This window comes from Onychostruthus taczanowskii, unplaced genomic scaffold (assembly GCF_017590055.1).
Source record: "Onychostruthus taczanowskii isolate IOZ18803 unplaced genomic scaffold, ASM1759005v1 scaffold6, whole genome shotgun sequence".
NCBI classification, from domain to species: domain Eukaryota; kingdom Metazoa; phylum Chordata; class Aves; order Passeriformes; family Passeridae; genus Onychostruthus; species Onychostruthus taczanowskii.
In genome coordinates this window covers 3,706,962-3,725,341 of record NW_024503679.1, presented here as the reverse complement: position 1 = coordinate 3,725,341, position 18,380 = coordinate 3,706,962, and the positions used below count along the sequence as shown (strand labels likewise).

At 40.3% G+C, this 18,380-nt stretch overlaps 1 protein-coding gene across 1 annotated transcript in view; it reads left to right on the top strand.

Moving 5' to 3' along the window:
* The window catches only part of FAM189A1 (family with sequence similarity 189 member A1), an 87,647-nt gene extending 69,733 nt beyond the window's left edge, over positions 1-17,914 (top strand). Inside the window, exons 6-13 of the mRNA XM_041418757.1 lie at positions 2,871-2,888; positions 5,517-5,677; positions 6,277-6,412; positions 10,662-10,737; positions 11,486-12,046; positions 15,949-16,023; positions 16,709-17,037; positions 17,436-17,914. Coding sequence (XP_041274691.1) covers positions 2,871-2,888; positions 5,517-5,677; positions 6,277-6,412; positions 10,662-10,737; positions 11,486-12,046; positions 15,949-16,023; positions 16,709-17,037; positions 17,436-17,609 — 1,530 coding nt within the window. The 3' untranslated portion in view covers positions 17,610-17,914. The remainder of the gene's footprint in view (positions 1-2,870; positions 2,889-5,516; positions 5,678-6,276; positions 6,413-10,661; positions 10,738-11,485; positions 12,047-15,948; positions 16,024-16,708; positions 17,038-17,435) is intronic.
* The last annotated feature ends 466 nt before the right edge of the window (positions 17,915-18,380 follow it).

Sequence of the window (18,380 nt, the reverse complement as noted above, 5' to 3'; positions counted from 1 at the left end):
CATCAAAACCTAAATAATCCTTTTTTGGGCACAAGGTTCACTTACAGGTACTGTAAAACCCAGATGACAGTGCCTTGAGAAATATGTATTGGGAATGATGTACATCCATAGAAAAACCCTAAATGTAAATATGGTTGCGTAAATATTCCCCTCACACCCACCATAAATGCAAGCCTTAGGTCAGGAAATCTTTTGACATTTTTAACAAATGTAGCATTCCTCATCAAACAATTTATTGGTAGAATAAGAATATTTAGTATTTAAGACTAAAAAACAGTAAGAACTTCAAAAAAGATATCACAGAGCAATGCTCATGAGGCTACAGAGGCTTGTGATGGTTGTAGGAACAGCAGCTGGAAACAATGAGCAGAAAAGTCTGAATGTGTTTTCCTTATCAAGATATCTTCTGTCTCATAATTTCCCTTTAAGATCAGGGACAAATTAGAAGAGTCAACCATGGTCCTTCTGTTGTTGTAGACAATTAGAGTCTACATTTCCCTTCAGCAGATACCGATTCCAGTGTTCCAGGAAAACAGCAACCTGTCCAGGCAGACAGTTAACTGAAGAAGAAATATAGACCTGAGTGTATTGCACAGAGCTTTCACTCAGGGTAACATGCCAGTATTTAATTATATGCAATTAGAAATTTCTATTTCCCATTCTCAAAAATCAGCAGATTTTTATAAATGACTGAAATGAGAATAATGAACTCTGCAGTCTCCAAAGGACTGATTTTGGAGTTATACAGTGCATATAATAAATGTGATATGGAAGACAGAGGTAATTACATGCAGATACAGGAAAAACTGAGATAAGTTTCCCTTAGAGCACCAGGCACATACTGATATATGGCCCTTGTGGCTGAGATAAGCTGTAATTGCTGAGCTCTGGCCCCAGCAGTGGCGTTTACGTGGGGTCAGTGGTGCTGAGAGCTGCAGGATGCACAGAGCACAGAATGTCTCTGCTGCTGTTTCGTGGGCAGGTCCCACAGCTGGGAATCCTGGTGCAGAGCTGTTAGTCTCACGTGCCTTGGGCAGAAGGATGGACCACACGGTATCCCATGAGGAACTGTTTCAATAGAGAATTATATGGACAGGCCTTTCCTGCTGTTTCTTCAGTTCCTTAACGGGGTCTCCTCCATCAGCTTTTACCTCAGTGTACTCAAAATATTCAGAACATGAATAATACCTTCTGATCACTTCAGTGACCAACTTACAGACAACCTTTCAGTGAAGAGCTGGAAATTCAGTCTGACAAAAAGAGAATGAGTTTTGCAATTTTTCACATATCTATGTAATGGTGTTTATTTCACCTGGAAAAATTAAACACTGAGAGATGTGTTATTCTTCACTGGGCGGGCATAGCTGATGAGTCTGTCTGCAGGCTGTGAGCTGGCAGAGGAGGTCGCTGGTGTCCAGCCCCATTGTTGGCTATGTGGAATTCTCAGTACTGTGGCAATGGACCCTTGAGCATAACTGCATTTTCAAAAACTTTTACCTCTTTTGGAAGTGGAGTAATTGTAGCATTTGTGCTTCTAATTTTCTGCTTCCTAAAAACTTGCTGATGCTGCCATGGCAAACTTCTGTATTGAGTGCCGATCCAATCAGTGGGTTTATAGTATTTTACAGCTTTCTTGTTTACCCTGCTGCAACCAGACAGAGAGCATGTTTTACTCCTGCCTCCTAACTGCAGACAAAATTAAAAAAAAAAAAAAAAAAAAGTAGTCCTCACTATGAGGGCTGTTTAAATCAGGCTGTTCCACTCTGTCCAGGTCAGATGTGCCCCATGAAAACACACTGAGTTCTGTGCTCAGTGTGTGCTCTGTGTTCCACACCCTTTAGCACGTGTGCTGGGCTGTGTAATGCCCATCCAGTATCGGACACGTTTCACACACTGACGTAAGGCCAAGGATGAGAAAATACCTGTCTGTGTCAGTGTAATAGTCTGAATGCCAAGCTTCAAACATAAGGTCAGCTGTTTCCTAAAAGAGCATGAATTCCAGATCTGTATTTCATTGCCTGTCAGATTTCTGAAAGCTCCCAGCATCCAACAGCTCCAGGAGGGTAACAGAAATGGTTGAGTCGTCTGGATTTCCACAGCTGTGGGCTTTCTCTTTCTTCTAGTAAATATGTTTGAAGTATCTGTTGATAGCTATAAATTTTTGCTAAGCTTGTAATGCAGTTGGGTATTTAGCATTTACCAGAGATGCTGTATGCTGTTTATCTTTGTCTGCAACCATTTTCTATCCATTGTTTCTGCAGTGGCCATTAGTTTAATCCCAAGGCTGGCTGGGAGTCCCACTGTGTGAGTTGTTCCGTGGTGTGAGCTGCAGTTTTTGACATGATATTTAGTGCAACTTGATCCTGTTTGTCCTGGTGACTGAGCAGCCAGCCCCATTTTCTGCTCGGCAGTTCTTGTTGTTGCCTGCCCCATTTGCCATCAGTGTCTTGAGACTGATTATTTGATAACAGCTGTCTTCTAATACCAGAAATGTGTGTTTCTGTGTGAAAGTATTTGTCAGTGTTTCTTCAGCTTTCTCAGCTCTTTGCATTTTATTACTGTCTTTTTTTAACCTATGAAATTTGTATTAAGCCTTTGCTGAAACCCTGCCAGACTTCACTGTTTGAGACTAACCCTTGAAGATATTTAAAATACATTTTCCTGTAGAATGAATAAGCTTTTGCAGGCTAACAGAGATCGGTAGACAACATAGTATGGAATAAAATATGACTTAATTCCCACTTATTAGCTTTCAGTTGTTTTCTCAAGGATGTCTGTTCTTTCTGGTAATCCCTTATATTTGCTATTGTTTCATTTCCTGCTAGTTTCCCTCTTACAGCCTTTTTCACTTTAATTTCTGTGCCTTCCAGCAGGATGATATCACACAGGTAAACTGTTGTTTATAAACACCCCCAAACATGTGTATTTCCATGTCCATCCTGCTGCTCGTTGTCAAGTGTTGGTCACAGTTCGTTGCCATGGTTTGTATTGCTGGATCCTGAAAGGGATGCAGATAATTCTGCTGTTCAACCGAGCTGCATCCAAGCATTAGATCTTTTCCTCCTGGAACCACAGCCCCTTCTGCCCTGTGTAAAACCTCTCCCTTCTGTTGTGTCCCACAAAGTGTGTGCTGATGGTTCACCTGCTGTGAAAGTGCCCTGTGTTTAATTGCCCTGTTCAGACAGTGATAAGGGTATCACTCCCAGTATGAGGCTGAATGGATCCAGCTCCAGGGAACTCCAGGACTGAGGGAACAGAGCTACAAGTTCTCTGGTGCAAACCAAAGCTTGGGGTCTATGGCAGGATGGAAACAGTCTGGGAGTAGGTCAAGGAAGTTGTAAATTAAAATAGTTTTGTTTCCAGACTGTAAAAATGACCCAAATTATCAACTCTTTTAGGAAGATGAGGGCAGTCCTGAACTTGGTGGAGTCAAATAGTGTACGAAATATGACCCAGCATACTCAAATATTTGTCTTCATTATGTTAAATATTTACAGGTTTTAGGTAATTTTATTGAAGTTTGTCTTGCTTACTTTTTCCTAAAAGATTCTTTCATGTATTTGAGATGGTAGCAGACCAGTGATTGCTTAGAGCAGAAGTTTGGAGTTCAATGGTTGGTATTAATGTAATGTTACACTTTGGGAAATGGCTGTTGAAAGATCAGATGAGTTTAGACCAAATGACTGCAAGAAAGTTGTGGGTTTGTTGTTTTTTTTTTTCCTGTAAGCCAAACAGAGAAATGTCTGATAGTACCTGGGATAACCGTGTCCCACCTCACATGGAGTGAAAGAGCATCAGACATTTCACATAACAAAGAGTGAATCAAACTGATGCCATGTCTTTGTTTCTGTGCTGTACCGTGAGTAGAACACAATGGCTGAAAGTCCTTGGTTGGCTGTAGGATGTAAGGAAATAGCACATTCTGCAGAGGAGGTTCTTTATTAATAGTTATGTGTGGAAATAGTTATGCTCTGGAGAGCCGAGCAGCTAATACTTCATTTTTACAAACAGTGGATACTGGTCCTCCTGACCCTCTGCTGTGCTGTATTATTACAGCTCTGACCTTTGAAACAACATACATAGAGGGAGTTTAATAGAACTAAGATGTAACTCAAGCTTTAAAACACAAAAGACCAGTATCATTTCTATGGTAATATAAATTCAGCAACTACACCAAGCTAAATTTCAAAAAGTGATAAATACAGAACTGTGATATTAAAAATGAAGGTAAATTTATTTTCTATTTGCTGGATCTCCTAAGCATAAACATTTTCCCTTTTAGTTTACTGCTTCCCAAATCTTTATCATGGATTTAATCAAACAATAATGTAATTAGCCTACAGTACAAAAACATAGGTTGTCTTGTTCCAGTCTAAAAAAGAAATGTGCCTTCAGCAGAGTTTCTTAGCAGGTTTGTTTTAGAAGGTAGGAGCTAAAGATCAAGTCATCTACTGATCCAAGACAACTGATATGAGAGCAGAAGCTTGCCTGGAGAAGAAAAAATTCAGTGGTTTTTGATTGTCTTGTAGCCCTCTGTTGATCCATGGGGACCAGATGGAGTCAGGGGTGGGTTGTGGGATCTTCAGGATGGTCCATATTTGATCTTGAACCAGTTCAGGGCTTTCCCAGAACACTTTTGAGTGTTCCTGATATCAATGGCATTGGAATGGCTTCTTCAAATCCCTGCTCTGCTGGAAGCTGATGAGGTCTCTGTCACAAATGTTGATGTGGTTCTCAGTATTATTACTTTTTATTGTGCAGTGTAATTATTTTTCTTTGGGTTTTGAGATGTGTATATGGAATAAATGTTTTTCTTACTTTCATACTAGTGCTTATAACCTTTATACCACATTTAATTGTGCAGTGTCTGTATCACCAAACCACAAACAGCTATTAAGAATATTTCCTTTTACAAGAATAATAAAGAATAGCTATAAACGGCCCCTTCATTGGAAGTGAAAAATGGGTGGGATATTTCCAGTTGTTTTATCCAAAACATAATGTCTACCTGGTAGCCTGTTTCTAGGTAGTTTTATTTGGGGTTGTTTTGGGGGTTGGTATTGGATTTTTTTTTTTTCTCTGTAAGTGCAAAGCAGTTCAGATTGGAAACAAAAACATACAAATATTTCTTTTAGTAGTTATATCTATTTTTCATCAGTTATTAAAATAGAACTGATTATGTAGGGCTACAATAAGACAATATAAAATGTAGAAATATTTCTTGGAAAGCCAGTAAATTTACAATGTCTGTGTCCTGCACCCTAAGACAGACTGACTTGGAGGTCCACGGCCTCTCTGTCTTTAGTAAAACCTTGTGCTGTATTTTGGCAATCTGTCTCACTCTCCTCACTGATCACAAGTGTTCTTATGCTCCCAGAAATGCCTTTTTCATTTCAGCTTGGGTATTAATGAATTTGGTATTGGTCAGGGTCGCTAATATTGACCTTTTATTAAAACTGATGATATTGGTGATGATGTTTCTACCGTCTGAAGGAACTTTACCTGTTCCTTTTCAGTTTCTGCCACAGAGGCCACATTCTGCCAATCCTGACTGCATGACTCCACATGGAACTGTCCTGCACCAGACCTTGGATTTTGATGAGTTCATCCCACCAATCCCCCCCCCTCCCTACTACCCACCGGAATACACCTGCACGCCCGTGGCGGAGGCACAGAGGTGATGCTCTCTCCCTGCTCTTGCGGTCAGCACGTGGTTCTGAGCTGTGGGCTAGGGAGCTCTTCCAAAGAATACAAAGCCAGATAATGTCCTTCACTTACATTAGGCTCTTCTCTGCCAGAGAGATCGCATTTGGGTTTTTGCAGACTTGTTAGGCTACATCTGGAAATATTTGTGTTAAAGCATTGCTGGAATAGAGAAGTGATTGAACTTAGCTAAGACAAGGATAACAATGTCTGGGCTTTGAGCAGAGATCCCTTTGTAAGTGATCCTTTCACAGTTAACATTATACATTTGAAATTGAGTGTGAGATTTAATTTTTTTAAGGAAATTACTGCAATGGGTATTAATTTGGACTAGTGGAGGACGTTAATGATGGCAAAACAGGCTGGTAAAGGTGGCTGGCATCCTAAATAAAAAACAGTTGTTAAAGCTACCCTGTGAAACAGGGCTTCATTTTGGATGTCTAATAAATTTCTTGAATGTAATTTTTTGTAGTGTTATTTGCTTTGAATTCAGAGAAGTCTTTACATCAGTGTGGTATAGGTAATAAATCAATGCCATTTCTTAATTGTTTTCTTGTTTTTGTTTTTTTGTAGAAGTCTCCATTTGGACTTCCCTCATTCCCCATTTGGTGCTTTATATGAAGTAACCATTAATAGCCCAGGAATGCTGTATCCAAGTGAGCTGCCCCCTCCTTATGAGGCAGTGATTGGGGAGATGCCTGTCAGCCAGGTGAGAAAAACCAAACGAAATTCTTTATGTGGTCTCCAAATTTTCATGGTGCAAAATAATTCTAGATAATCTTTAAAGAACAATCATTAGAAAATATTTTTATTGTTTAAAAACATTTTCCAGACCATTTTCTTGGTAAGGGTTTAGCTAACAAATTTTACTTCCTATGCAACAGCAGTGAGTAGTTCTCTATTGCTTAACCTTCTGATTGTTACAGTTTTCAGTCATCAGCTTCTGCTGTTATGTGGCAAGAAACTGCTACTCCTGAGAGTGCACTTGCAGAACCCTGAACTTGCAGAAAGGATCCAGTGTACTTGAGACAAATGTTTACCTTACACTTTTTGTTTTTTTTCTGTACTGTGCAGTATTGACTGAGCTGAAACTTGAATTATAATGTATCTGCATGTAAAGCCAGAGCTGATTCCAGCATCTCCTTGAAGGGATTTGTGGTAATTGAATCAGCTGTCACAAAGGGAAAATACTTACAATTGCTTTTAGAAGCTCTAATTTCTTTCAGGCTTCAGTAAAACTCCAGGAGTCAAACATTCTGGGTATTCCTTATCAGTTGTTAATAGCACACTGAGGAAATACCTGTGTGCAGGTTGCCAAATTGCACCCACATTACAGAGGGGACTACTTTGCCTTTCCCTAAATAAAACATTGAAATATTTCCTAGTGACTTATTTCCATGTTGGGGGAAACCAGAATCGAAACCATGAAGAAATGATACAAATTTTCACTATTATACACAAGATTATTAAGATAATTAATAAGAAGAGTGTCTGAGAGAAAAAGAACATTGAAATGCTAAACCTCCAAAAAAAAATACTATTAAATCTCCCCAAGGTATGCCTGTCTTTTTAGCTTTTGTGACTGACAAAGCAGTTTCTGACAGATCTTCTGATCCTTGCCTTGTGCTGTATCCTCCACCCAACGCAACAAACTGGCCAAACATTGCATTACTTTTGATTTGTATGGCTAAAATAAAATGAATCTGTATAAACTGCTGTGAGTAAAGTTCCTTGATGAACAGCAAGATTGGAGTTTTCAAGGCCATTTTCTTCTAGAATATTTTTAATCCAAGTTCCATCCTTTTTCCTTAGAAGGAACTTGCAGAACGTGCAAGCCTTGGAGAAGTCAGTATTTCTCAGTGATAAAAAACATGGACAAAAGTGATATGAATCGTGCATGGTTTGAGGGGAAGGAAGAGGCTCCTATCTGTGATAAGAATTCATATGTGGTAGTAAGTAAGGATTAGTTTTCTATTTTTAGTAAAGCACAAAATCATTTTGAGCACTCTTGTAACTGGTACCACTCTTGGTGTGAGTGTCAACACGCAGCAGCACAATAGCACCAGCACTCAACAAAAACATCATTTAACAAGATGTGACTTGAAGCTGCAAAGTCATGCTCTTGCAAGAAGAGCTTGGCTTTAATAAGTAGATGCATTCACTGCTAATTTTTGGCATCTGGAGTCAGTTTCAGCACCTTCCCTGTTCACCTCTGGCCACCTGAGCTCCAGAGGTGTTTGTTCTAATCACCAGTGAAGATGAGTGGTGATTTCATTTCTAATAGTGATAATTATATAGTTTCTTACCAGGAGTGAGTGTATATGAACTTGGAAGTTGCTGTTCAGAGCTTGTGGCAGGCTCTGTGTCTCAGCACTGAAGCTCACTGGCAGAGATAACCAAAGCCTACAGTGACAGCCACAGATTTTTCTTGACAACAAAAGCCTTCATGTATTTTTTGCAATTAGTGTCCCAGCTGAGCTGTCTAAGACAGTTTTGGGTCTACAAGAAGAACAAAATGGAGACCTGAGTCCTTACATGCTGCAAATGCTCCCATAGAGCACAGTACAGTAGGAACTGAAATAATGAGATTTATAAATCCCTCAAAGGCAGGCTTGGCAATGGAAATCATGTCAGGGATTTAGCTACAAAAGTGCTTCTGGGAACCATTATGTAATAATGTCATAATTGTAAAACCTTTTACTGTGCATCAAGCAATAAGTTTTATTTGTTTTTAAATGGATTGAGGTCCTTAGAATTTTATTAAATTGTACCAAATTAGACTCGGTATTTCATGCATTTTATGGGCAACAAATGTCACTGCTAATTTAAGTGGTTACATCCATGTAAAAATTGCTGTTGTCATCTGTACTGATTAGGAATTCCCATTTCATGACTATAAAAAAAAGTGGTTTTCAGTGTTTTCCATGCAAAGTATTGACTGGGATGTAGAAAAGATAAGAACAAACAGATCAGCATTGTGAGTGAACTAAATCAATGACAGTGTTTTGTAAGGTTTTCTAACCTGTAGGCTCTGCAGACTTCTTAAAAGCACAGGTTTTCTTCTTTTTTTTTCTGTTGATGGCTTAGTAACTATCTGAGGATGCGGAATTCAATAAGTTTTTGTTACCCTTGGCTGTGCAGGAGCCTGCATGGAGCCATGTGTGAACCAGCTGTTCCTGTGTGAACCAAAACTCTGACCTGGCTTCAAAATTGTCAGTGTTACCTGCTGCAATTAAAATCCTGGTTCTCCTTCCCTCAAGCAAGAGGGTTAATCAATTCCAAATGCACAGAAAATACATTCAGCAATTATTCAGAGAATGTAGAGTGTCAGTAAATGTTTCAGCACAAATTTTCTGCTGATGTTTTCCAGTCAGTGATTATGAAAGCATCTAGATTAAGAATTTATGAAAGCCCCTAGAATCCCTAGATTTTTAAAAAGAAACAAACACCCTTAAAACATTATACTATTTCTTCCAAAAGGTAGTCAGTCTGAATTTTCTATAACAACAAAGAGCATTTGTGAACATTTCTTACTTTTCTAGTTAGTTCCCAGAACTTCCACAGTTAGATCCAGGTGTCACTTCAAGTGACACCACATTTTACTTTTTACCACAGATGTGATACTCCTACAATCAAGAAAGATCCATTGAGAAATTTCCAGAGGAATTCTTTAAAAATATTGAGCGATTTCACTTTTGCTTCCCAGTCCTCTATCCATCTCTTGCTGAATTAAAGTATTTCTATAGTTCTTTGCTTGGAGTTGTATTTGCTAAACCTTAAAATAATTTTTAAAACCAAAATTTGTATCAAAAGAAGTTTTCTGGTCACTGGATCATAGAGAGAGAGAGATAAAGAAAGAAAACAGTGAGCACAGTAAGTTATGCACAAATATATGTGCTTTAATCTACACTGGCATGTGAAATGGAAGCTCTTGCCCTAATAGCTTCAGACTAATTATGTCACATTCAATTTTTTAAGCCAGACACAGATTAAGTGCTTGACAAAAAGGTTTGCACAGAGGTGACTGATGCTGATTTCTAGACTGTCACCAACCATAATAAGCTCTACTAGTTAATTGTGGCCCTACAGACAGAAGTAGATATGGTGCTTTCTGCTCAAGATGGTATCAGTTTCATTCCTTTCAACCTTTTTTGTATTTTTTCTCTTTTTTTTTTGGTTACCAGCTATTTATTGGAATAATTTTTTTGATAATCATATTCCCAAAGAACTGCTAAAAATCTATCAATATTGGCAACAAGGTCCCATCCAAAGTCTAATCAAATCAGTAGAAAGAAAATTTCCTAAATTTCAGTTATTTATGGATCCAGTCTTTCCAGCAGGAATGATTCTATATTTTGTTCACATGATTCTCAAAAGTGAAGGGAAGTTACCCCCTTAGATCCACCCCTTCAGAAAAAAGGTGAGTGGTAATACTGTGTCCATTGAGCAGGCTGGAGGGCACCTGGGTGGCAACCTGTTGAAGGGCCTCAAAACACATTAACAGCTAACATCCTCACAAATAACTAAAGGAAAATACTGCTCTTATGCTTGTTTTTGTGGTTTCTGGTTTTCTCTCTCCTATTTTAGGGTGATATGATGTGGTGAACATAAAAACAAGCACAATATGAGAAATGAAAATTGTAGAAAGAGAGGTTGCTTTTACTAAACTCAGATATTAAGTTTATTAGTGTGAGCCTGCAGCCCCAAGTGCCTGTGAATTCAAGATTAATTTACCTTGCAGATTCTGGAAAAATGTAAAATTGCATTGAGCATGTGCCTTTGCCCTGCATTTGCTCCTGACCCAAAGATGTAAAATAATTTAAACAGCTTTCAGTCTGAATAGCAGCTCATATGAAAATGACTCAGCATTGTCAGGTGCGTCCTTCAGATCCTGAGCACTACATTTTGTTTGGTGAGTTGCAGGTTAATGAGCTCTTTAATCCCAAATGTTCATTTAGGTCACTGGTGCTGCTCAGCAAGTGTCTGAATCGAGCCTGGGGGAGAGGAACGCGACCCCGGACTTCAGCACACAAGGTGATCGTGGCTTTGCATTTGTCTCCTTAGAGATGGAAGTGGGATTTTTGAGCTGACTTTCCCTTCTCCTTCTCCTCCTTGTCCTTGTCCTCCTCCTCCTCCCCTTCCCCTTCCTAATGGTGAAAGAATCATTTGTATTCAGGTTATTCATGGCAAGCAGGACTTTCTCACAGTCAGAGGCTGGGGCTGGAAGTGCAGAGGAGAATTTTGCTAGACAAAGAAAGCTCTAGTTGAGCCCTTTGAGGTGGATCTGGCAACTGTCATTTCTCTTTGAAGAGTCCTGCACATTCCTGCGGCTTGTGTTTCATTGTCAGCAGCCATGGGTGGCTTCCTGACAGTGCAGAGGAGAGTTTTGCTAGACAAAGAAAGCTCTAGTTGAGCCCTTTGAGGCTCCTCACATTTCTTCTCCAAAGAGCAGTTTCCTCCATGGCTTCCAGGAAGCTGAACAGGAAGCTTGCTGCCTGAAGCACAGATGTTGACAAGTAGCAGTACAGGGCCTGTTTATTTAAAGTTGAAAAGTCAGTATTGAGAACAGCACAAAGATGTCTTTGCTGAAGGACACTAGAAAGAAGTAAATTACTTCAGTGTTTTTTGCTTTGCCATTCTTCATCTGAGACCTTTTGAATTCTTATTGATAAAAGAACTTGCAGATTGCTCAATTTAAGTCAGTCTACAGAACATGGGGAGGGATAATATTGGGAGGGTAGGCAAGAAGTTTTTATTTTTCTCGGAATCTCTTGTTTTGCAGTTTCTGTTGAGAGCACCTCTTTGATGGTCTCTGAGGCTGTTGATATCCCAGACCGTAGCTACTCCTCTGAAGATCTTTGTTCGCTGGAAGTTCAAGGATCTCTCCAATCTGCAGATCTTTCTCCCTACTGCATAACCCCCAAGGGGGCTGCAGACCAGAGCTGCAGTGCCCTGGATTGCCACACTCACTGCAGCTTTCACAGAACTCGCTCTGAGGGCTTTCCTGATGAGGGGGACAGCTCCCTCAGCCGAGCCTCTACAGACAGGTCTCAAGGACAGGAAAAGAACTGTGCCCACGGCAGGTCCTTGGACTGTTCCTCAGGGAATTACAGCCCCTCAGAACGAGAACTGCAGAGCTCTGCTCAGGAGAGCAGTGCCACGCCGCCTTTGAAGCAGAAGAAACCCTGCTGTGTGGACTTTCACCAGCCTCCTGCTGCTTTCCTGACCTCTCCCTGTTTTGGGCCTGCGAATCCTTCACCACGTGCAGGTGGCCCCGAGGCTGCTGCCTTGAACATCGTCCGCTCCAGCAGTGCCCCCGTGTCCTGCTCGTCTGCCACTGAAGGTAGGTGTGGGACCCCAGGCAGCAAACGTGGAGCAGAGTACTGGTATTGATTTGTGCAGCAATTGGTGCCGCTGGAAATTATGTGCAGTGTTCCCAAGAGGGTTGTCTTAGGTGTGAAGGCTTTAGCTCCATGCATATTTTCTAAATCTGAAAAATTTTAAGAATTGAAATGGAAAAATTGACAGAGTGAAATTAATTTTGGCTTTTCTAAATTTTACCATTCTTTCTGCACTGCTCAGAAAACCATGTGTTGAGTAGCTTTCCCCACCTCTCTATTACTGTTCTACTGAGAGGCTAAACTAAGACGTGCAATGGCAGCTGGGGTTTATTTAGGAGACTACTACTGGAGCTGTCACGCTTGTACAGCAGGATGTGTTTCCTCAAGGTGACACTGACATTGGCAGTATTGGGGCATGTCAGAGGCTGTCACTGTGACTAGTGGCAGCGTGGGGTGTATGGTGAAAAGTTATGAAGGACAAAGAAATGAACACGAGGCACATGACAAGATGATAAAGGAAAAGGAATGCTTTTGGCTGTTGTGGATGTATCTTCTGTTATGAATCTCCTTCTAGAAAAGTAGGGAAGAGAAAAGGAGGTGATAGCTGAACAGTGGATCTTCATAAAAATATGTGTGTTAGTGAGAAAGAAAGCGTTGATTCAGTAGAGAATAATGGCAGGAATGTAGAACTGTCTAAAACATTTGAAAGGGATCTAAGCTGTTTAGAGAGATTCAGAATGGTAACCTGGAGAAGTGGCTTGAAAGTAAAGATTAAAAGCTTTTTAAGATGTCATGGGTTGTGCTGCTACAAGATCTGTTCACCAGGCTTTGTAAGGGATCTAGAGGAAAAATCATGTGACTAGCTTAGATCAAAAGGAGACAAAATATTGAGGTAACTTGCTCCATTTAGGATGATGCTTTGGTTCTATTGCACTTCTTGCATCTTTATACTGTCATTTCAAACTTAGCTCAATAATTGAATGTCTTTTACCTTTAGAAATGTAGCCTCTGCATCTGAGCCAGGAAAAGTGAATCTTTAATCTAGAAGTCTGCATTTATTTTATGACATTTACTCTGCTAGGACATATGTGCAATGAAGCTGCCAGTAAGCAGACAGTAAGTAGGAATTTCTGAATCCTTTCTGCTGTGTGAAAGTCAAGAAGAACAACCCTTTCTCTTCTGGATGGGGCTCTGCAGCTTTGCAGAGCTGTGCTCCATATGCTCTGAGCTGCGCTTGCCGTGGGCAGCCGTACCCACGTGCTCCAGCTGGCTCTGGACACCTGCTGGAACAGATGCCCTGCCTCCCTTTTAATGTGTCCTAAATACATCCATCTTCTCTTCTGGAAAAGTGGCACGGGGGGACACGAGGTGGACATTACTGAGATGTAAGTGAGCTTAGCAAAGGCTGGAATGAAGAGGTAGAGAAAGTTCCAGAGATACTGACACACAGGGGAGAGGGAGAAGAGCAGTGACTCGGAGGGGCTGGGTGCTGACCTACTTTGTGCCTAGGGAGACACTTCCTAATGGAATCCTTCAGGGAAGGATTGGCTTGAGTCTCTAGTTAAGCCTAGATGTATTTCTTCATAAATCTGTTTGGCAAACTAGTTTGCAATATTTTACACTGTGAAGGTTTACAGTGCATCCCCTTCCTCTACTTTTTATTGAACCTGATTTGGAAATCATACACAGTTTAGAAGGAGCCCAGTTCTAGTAACACATTCTGGCTGTTTGTAGCAGCACTGAAGCGTATTTTTCCTAAACTGTGACAAACAGCTGAAGATCTTTACAGTCTTTGTAAGTTTCAAAAGGCATTTGATCTGGATTTTTCATGGCTGATTGTTGATATTTACTGCAGAACTTTCAAATATACCTGTGGGATTGAATAATAGGCAAAGATAAAGGGAACCAACTGAGCTCCCTCAATCAACACACAAGAAAAAGTGTTTAGGGTTTTTTTCAGTAACACGCACTTACTTTTAAAAATTGTCCTGGAGTAAAAGAACTGGTCAAGTGGACTTAACTTTGTGAAAGACAGAGCTGTAACTACACATTGGTAATACTAATAACTGTGGATTCTGGAGAACTGAGGCTGGAGGAGCTTTAGCCATGTTCTCAAAAAGGAAAATACAGTGATTAGATTGTGGCTGGGGCTTGGGTTTTTTCAACACACTTCCTTTCTACTATAAGAAAAAATTACTAATTTATTTTCTGCCTCACCTCCAAGCCAATGTGAAGAGGTTCAGAAGCACAACCTTGACATTTACTGTGTAGATTTTTGTGAAATGGATTTTGAATTGCACTGTGAATGCACTGCCCATAGTTTGGAACAGCAATTATTTGACGTGGGGATGGTGCATATGTGCAACAGGACAGTGACACCACAGCAATGAGATCTAATGAAACCAGTCTTTTAGGCCAATAAAACACAATTAATTTGCTTCAGGCACATCTTGACCTGATGGGATCTATACGGTACAGTCAAATAATTCTCCCATTAAAACTTTTTAATTAAACTTGGGGGTTTTTTTAATATCTGTCATTCCTAGTGGAGAAATTATAAATTAAACTTTAGTTTAATAGGTGCCTTTGTACTCACTGTGTACTCCCTGAAAAACATAAAAATGGTGGATTCACGTACCACTGTCAGACATGGTTCCCTCCTAAAAAAAATTACTTAGAAGTTAATAGTTTGCACATTTTTTCTGCCTTTTCCCTGTAAAGTTTGTCATTGCAAAGGCAGACAAAATCAACTCCTAGCACAGATGTTTATTACAATAAAATTCATTTGTAATCAGCTATGATAGACTATGTGTCTGTATCAGTTATGTGCCTGAGTGATTATTGTAGTGTTTGTGTTCCAGATAATTCAGGGTCATGTCCAGTGGTGTAGTTTTGACTTGCTGCAAGTACATTAAACTGTTTAGTAATGGATGGGAAGACAGAACCTCTGAAGTGTCTCCTCTTAACAACCATGCCATGATTCATGTGCTACAGTACTTAAGCATAATAGAACAAATTAAAGACAGAATAGAAGCTGTCTCTCTTAATTTCTTACAGATTTGCTATGTTTTTAGCATCTTAACATTTGTTTCCTTTATTTAATTATTCACTCTACCAGAGAGAATTATGCCAGCTTTTCATTATAAACTGTCCCTGGAGATATGGAAGCAAACCTCTCCTAAGCTACCTAGAAGTTCAAAACCATTTTCAGTCTTGGAAACAGATTAACAACTAAATGTGAGGGTTTATTCCATCTTGTCACAAATGAAAAAGACTGCAAGTGGTAGTTACTGTACAGTCTGATCTCATCATCATTGATCCTGGTGCTGGAATCCCAGAAACTGTCATGAGATGGCATCCAAAGCTGTTTGTAGATGCTTCATTACCTCTTGATATTGATTGGCTCATCAGGTCCCACCCTGTCACCTACCCATTAATTTAAACAATGGTGTATTACATTTGTACTGAAAAGAATGATAATATATTTTAAAAAGGAGGAGAAATATTGAATAAAAATGCTGATTTTGTAGAAATTAGAGGGATTAATCTTTCTTGGTTTTCCCATTTTCCAATATAAACTCTGTCCATCCAGGAGATACAGAAAATGTCTGAGGTCTGCCTCTATAGGGAGCTTGCCATAGTTTCAGCACTTAGGTCTGAAATATTTAGGATTACAGAGGAAACCATAAAGCATGAGCTCTGTCTTCCTGTTTGTGTAACAACTCATAAGGCATTTCTGGCTGTAGTAGCTTCTCTTTATGAATGGACATCTTGAAAGCAGTATTTCTTCTGAGTAGTTCCATTCTGTAAAGGAGATAATAAAAGGTTCCAGTGTATTTTTCCTTGCTTTGGGCAGAGGACAGCAGGGGTTGACTTTGCTCTTTCTGTCTGCCTTTGGTTGAAGGTGATAATTGTGCCTGGACTTCTGTGTGCAGGCAGTGCCAAGATGCAGGATTATCTCCAGCTACAGGAGAAACAGGTGAGAATTGGTTTTCTAAAGCAGAAGATGGTTTTCCTTATTTTCTTTTAAAAATAATGAAAAGCTTCTGAGAGAGAAATGAGCCTTAAAAATTCTGGGGCAGAACAGCCAGTTAACAGCATTACATGTATGGTGTACAATGCTGATGGAACCTGCCTTGAATGAAAATAAATGCTGTGAATTAGGTCCTCTGGTTTAGATCAGCATTTTTGCTTTCTCTGTGTTTCTCACTAATCTCTCTTGCATATAATTTCTGAGGCCTAGAAATAGAAATAACTTTAAAGTTGGGGTGAGGGGCTGGGCCTAAAACTTTACAAGTTACATGTAACACAGAGTAGCTGGTGGGTTTCCTTACCATTAATGTCAACTGAAGTCCTTGAAGGTGGGGGTAACAAAAATGTCTGGTTTGTGAAGTGCTTTAATCACCCACCCGCTCATTCTCATGGCAGTTCTCCTTGGCCATGGGAAGATCTTACTCCTGGTTACTCCTAGTTACTCCTGGTTAAAGTTACCCATTTTGTAGCATTTACTTGACTGCATGTTTTTGCTACTCTTCAAACAAAACAGACATTTTATGACAAAGTAGAAACTTTGTGACAGTATTTGTTTTGCCTTTTTTTTTTTCTTTTCTCTTTTTCTTTTTTTAAACTATTACTTTAAAGATATTCTTCCCCCCCTTTTTTAGTTCCTGTCTCTGGTTCTCATATGGCTGCCTCTGCTTGCCAGCATTCTTTGAGCAGTTTTCTACCAACTGGAAAACAGAGGGATACAAGGAAAATTGATCTGCATCTAAAGCCAAAGGCTTTTCACACAGTCTCAAAAGAGCGGCCACACTCCTTAGTGGACCTTAAGGCCTATAAAGACACAAAAATTTTAGTGGCAAAATTTTTGGAACATTCAAACTGTAATCTCCCTCCAGAAGTGCGTCACGTAGTGAACAGCATACGGTCAGTCATTAAATCTGATGAGAGACACATGGAAGAAGCCATCTTCAGTGCCAATATCATAGACCAGGTAGGCTACTGATCTTCTAAAGATGTGTCCAGTTTTTATAGACAAATACCTTGTTTAAATGTTTTTACAGTTTAAGTTCTTCAGACAATTCTAACAGAAGCTCTTTTATAGTGACATGGCATTAGTAAGAAATAATTTGTATTTATTGGCAGCACTACATTTTACACTGCAGTTCAGACAGAAAGCTTGGCTGTGCTCTCCAGGTGCCCAGTCCTGAGCCCTGACCAGCTGCAAGGACAGAAGCAGGAGGGATTCTGGAGGGCCGAACCCCCTTGGAAGAGTTTCAGTGTTAGACCCCTTAAATGAAACATTATTCACAGAGTGAACCTTTTAAAAGAGAACTTCTCTTACCCCGTTTTCCCCGTTCTTCCCTCCTGCGCTGCTGCCCTTTCCCGCAGGTCATGACGAGCTCCCAGCGGGGCGCGGGCGGCTGCAGGAAGCGGCCGCAGGAGGATCTGCACCTGCGGAGCTGCGGCGCGCTGAGCTCCCCGCGCCGGGCCCCGCTCCGCCGCGCCGGCCCGCGGGAGCGGCCGCACAGCCTGATCGGAGTCTGCCGGGAAACCATCCTCTGACGGGGCCGCACGTATGGCACGGCAGCAGAGGGAGAGCTGGAGGAAACCAGGACTGGCGGAAGTGCAACTAGCGGATGACTTTGAAAGGAAAAAGTGTCTTCCTTTGGAATTCCACTTTTTTCCCCCCCACAGCAGGATGAGAACAGCTGGTTTTCTGAATGTAAATTTCAGCCTTGATTTTTGCAAACTTTTAATTGATTTGTTAGTGAAGTCATAACAAATGTTTTCCCAACAGAAATGCATTCATTTCACTGTACTTACAGAAATGCTACTGATGCTGCCCAGCATTTCTTGAAAACCATTGGAAACCCGCCAGGGACTGGCTGTACAACTTAAAAGTTGTATTTATTTAATGTACCTCAAAGTGTTTTAACTATCGTCAGTGTTTTAATAAAAAACTATTTCTGGACTTTGCCTTTTCAGCAACTGATTTGGATACAGATATAAAGGTGATTTATACACACATACAGTGCTGCTTCTAATCAATTTTTCCAGTGTCTTTCATTCCAGACTAACTGCTCTGTCCAATTAAAACTGCTCCCCCCTCCCAGGGCTGCCCTTTTAAACTGCAGTACTTGCTGCAGTGTGGTTCATTCCTGCTCTCTTCTGAATGTTCAGCAGTTCAGTCCTGCAGTAGAGTGAGTGACTAAGAACTGATGTTTAATCCTCTGCAGCGTGTGACCAAAAGATGCATTAGGGAAGAAGACTGAAATTCTGCATTTCCAAAAAAGCATCTTTCACAAACTTTTTACCAACAGCAACTGATAGGAA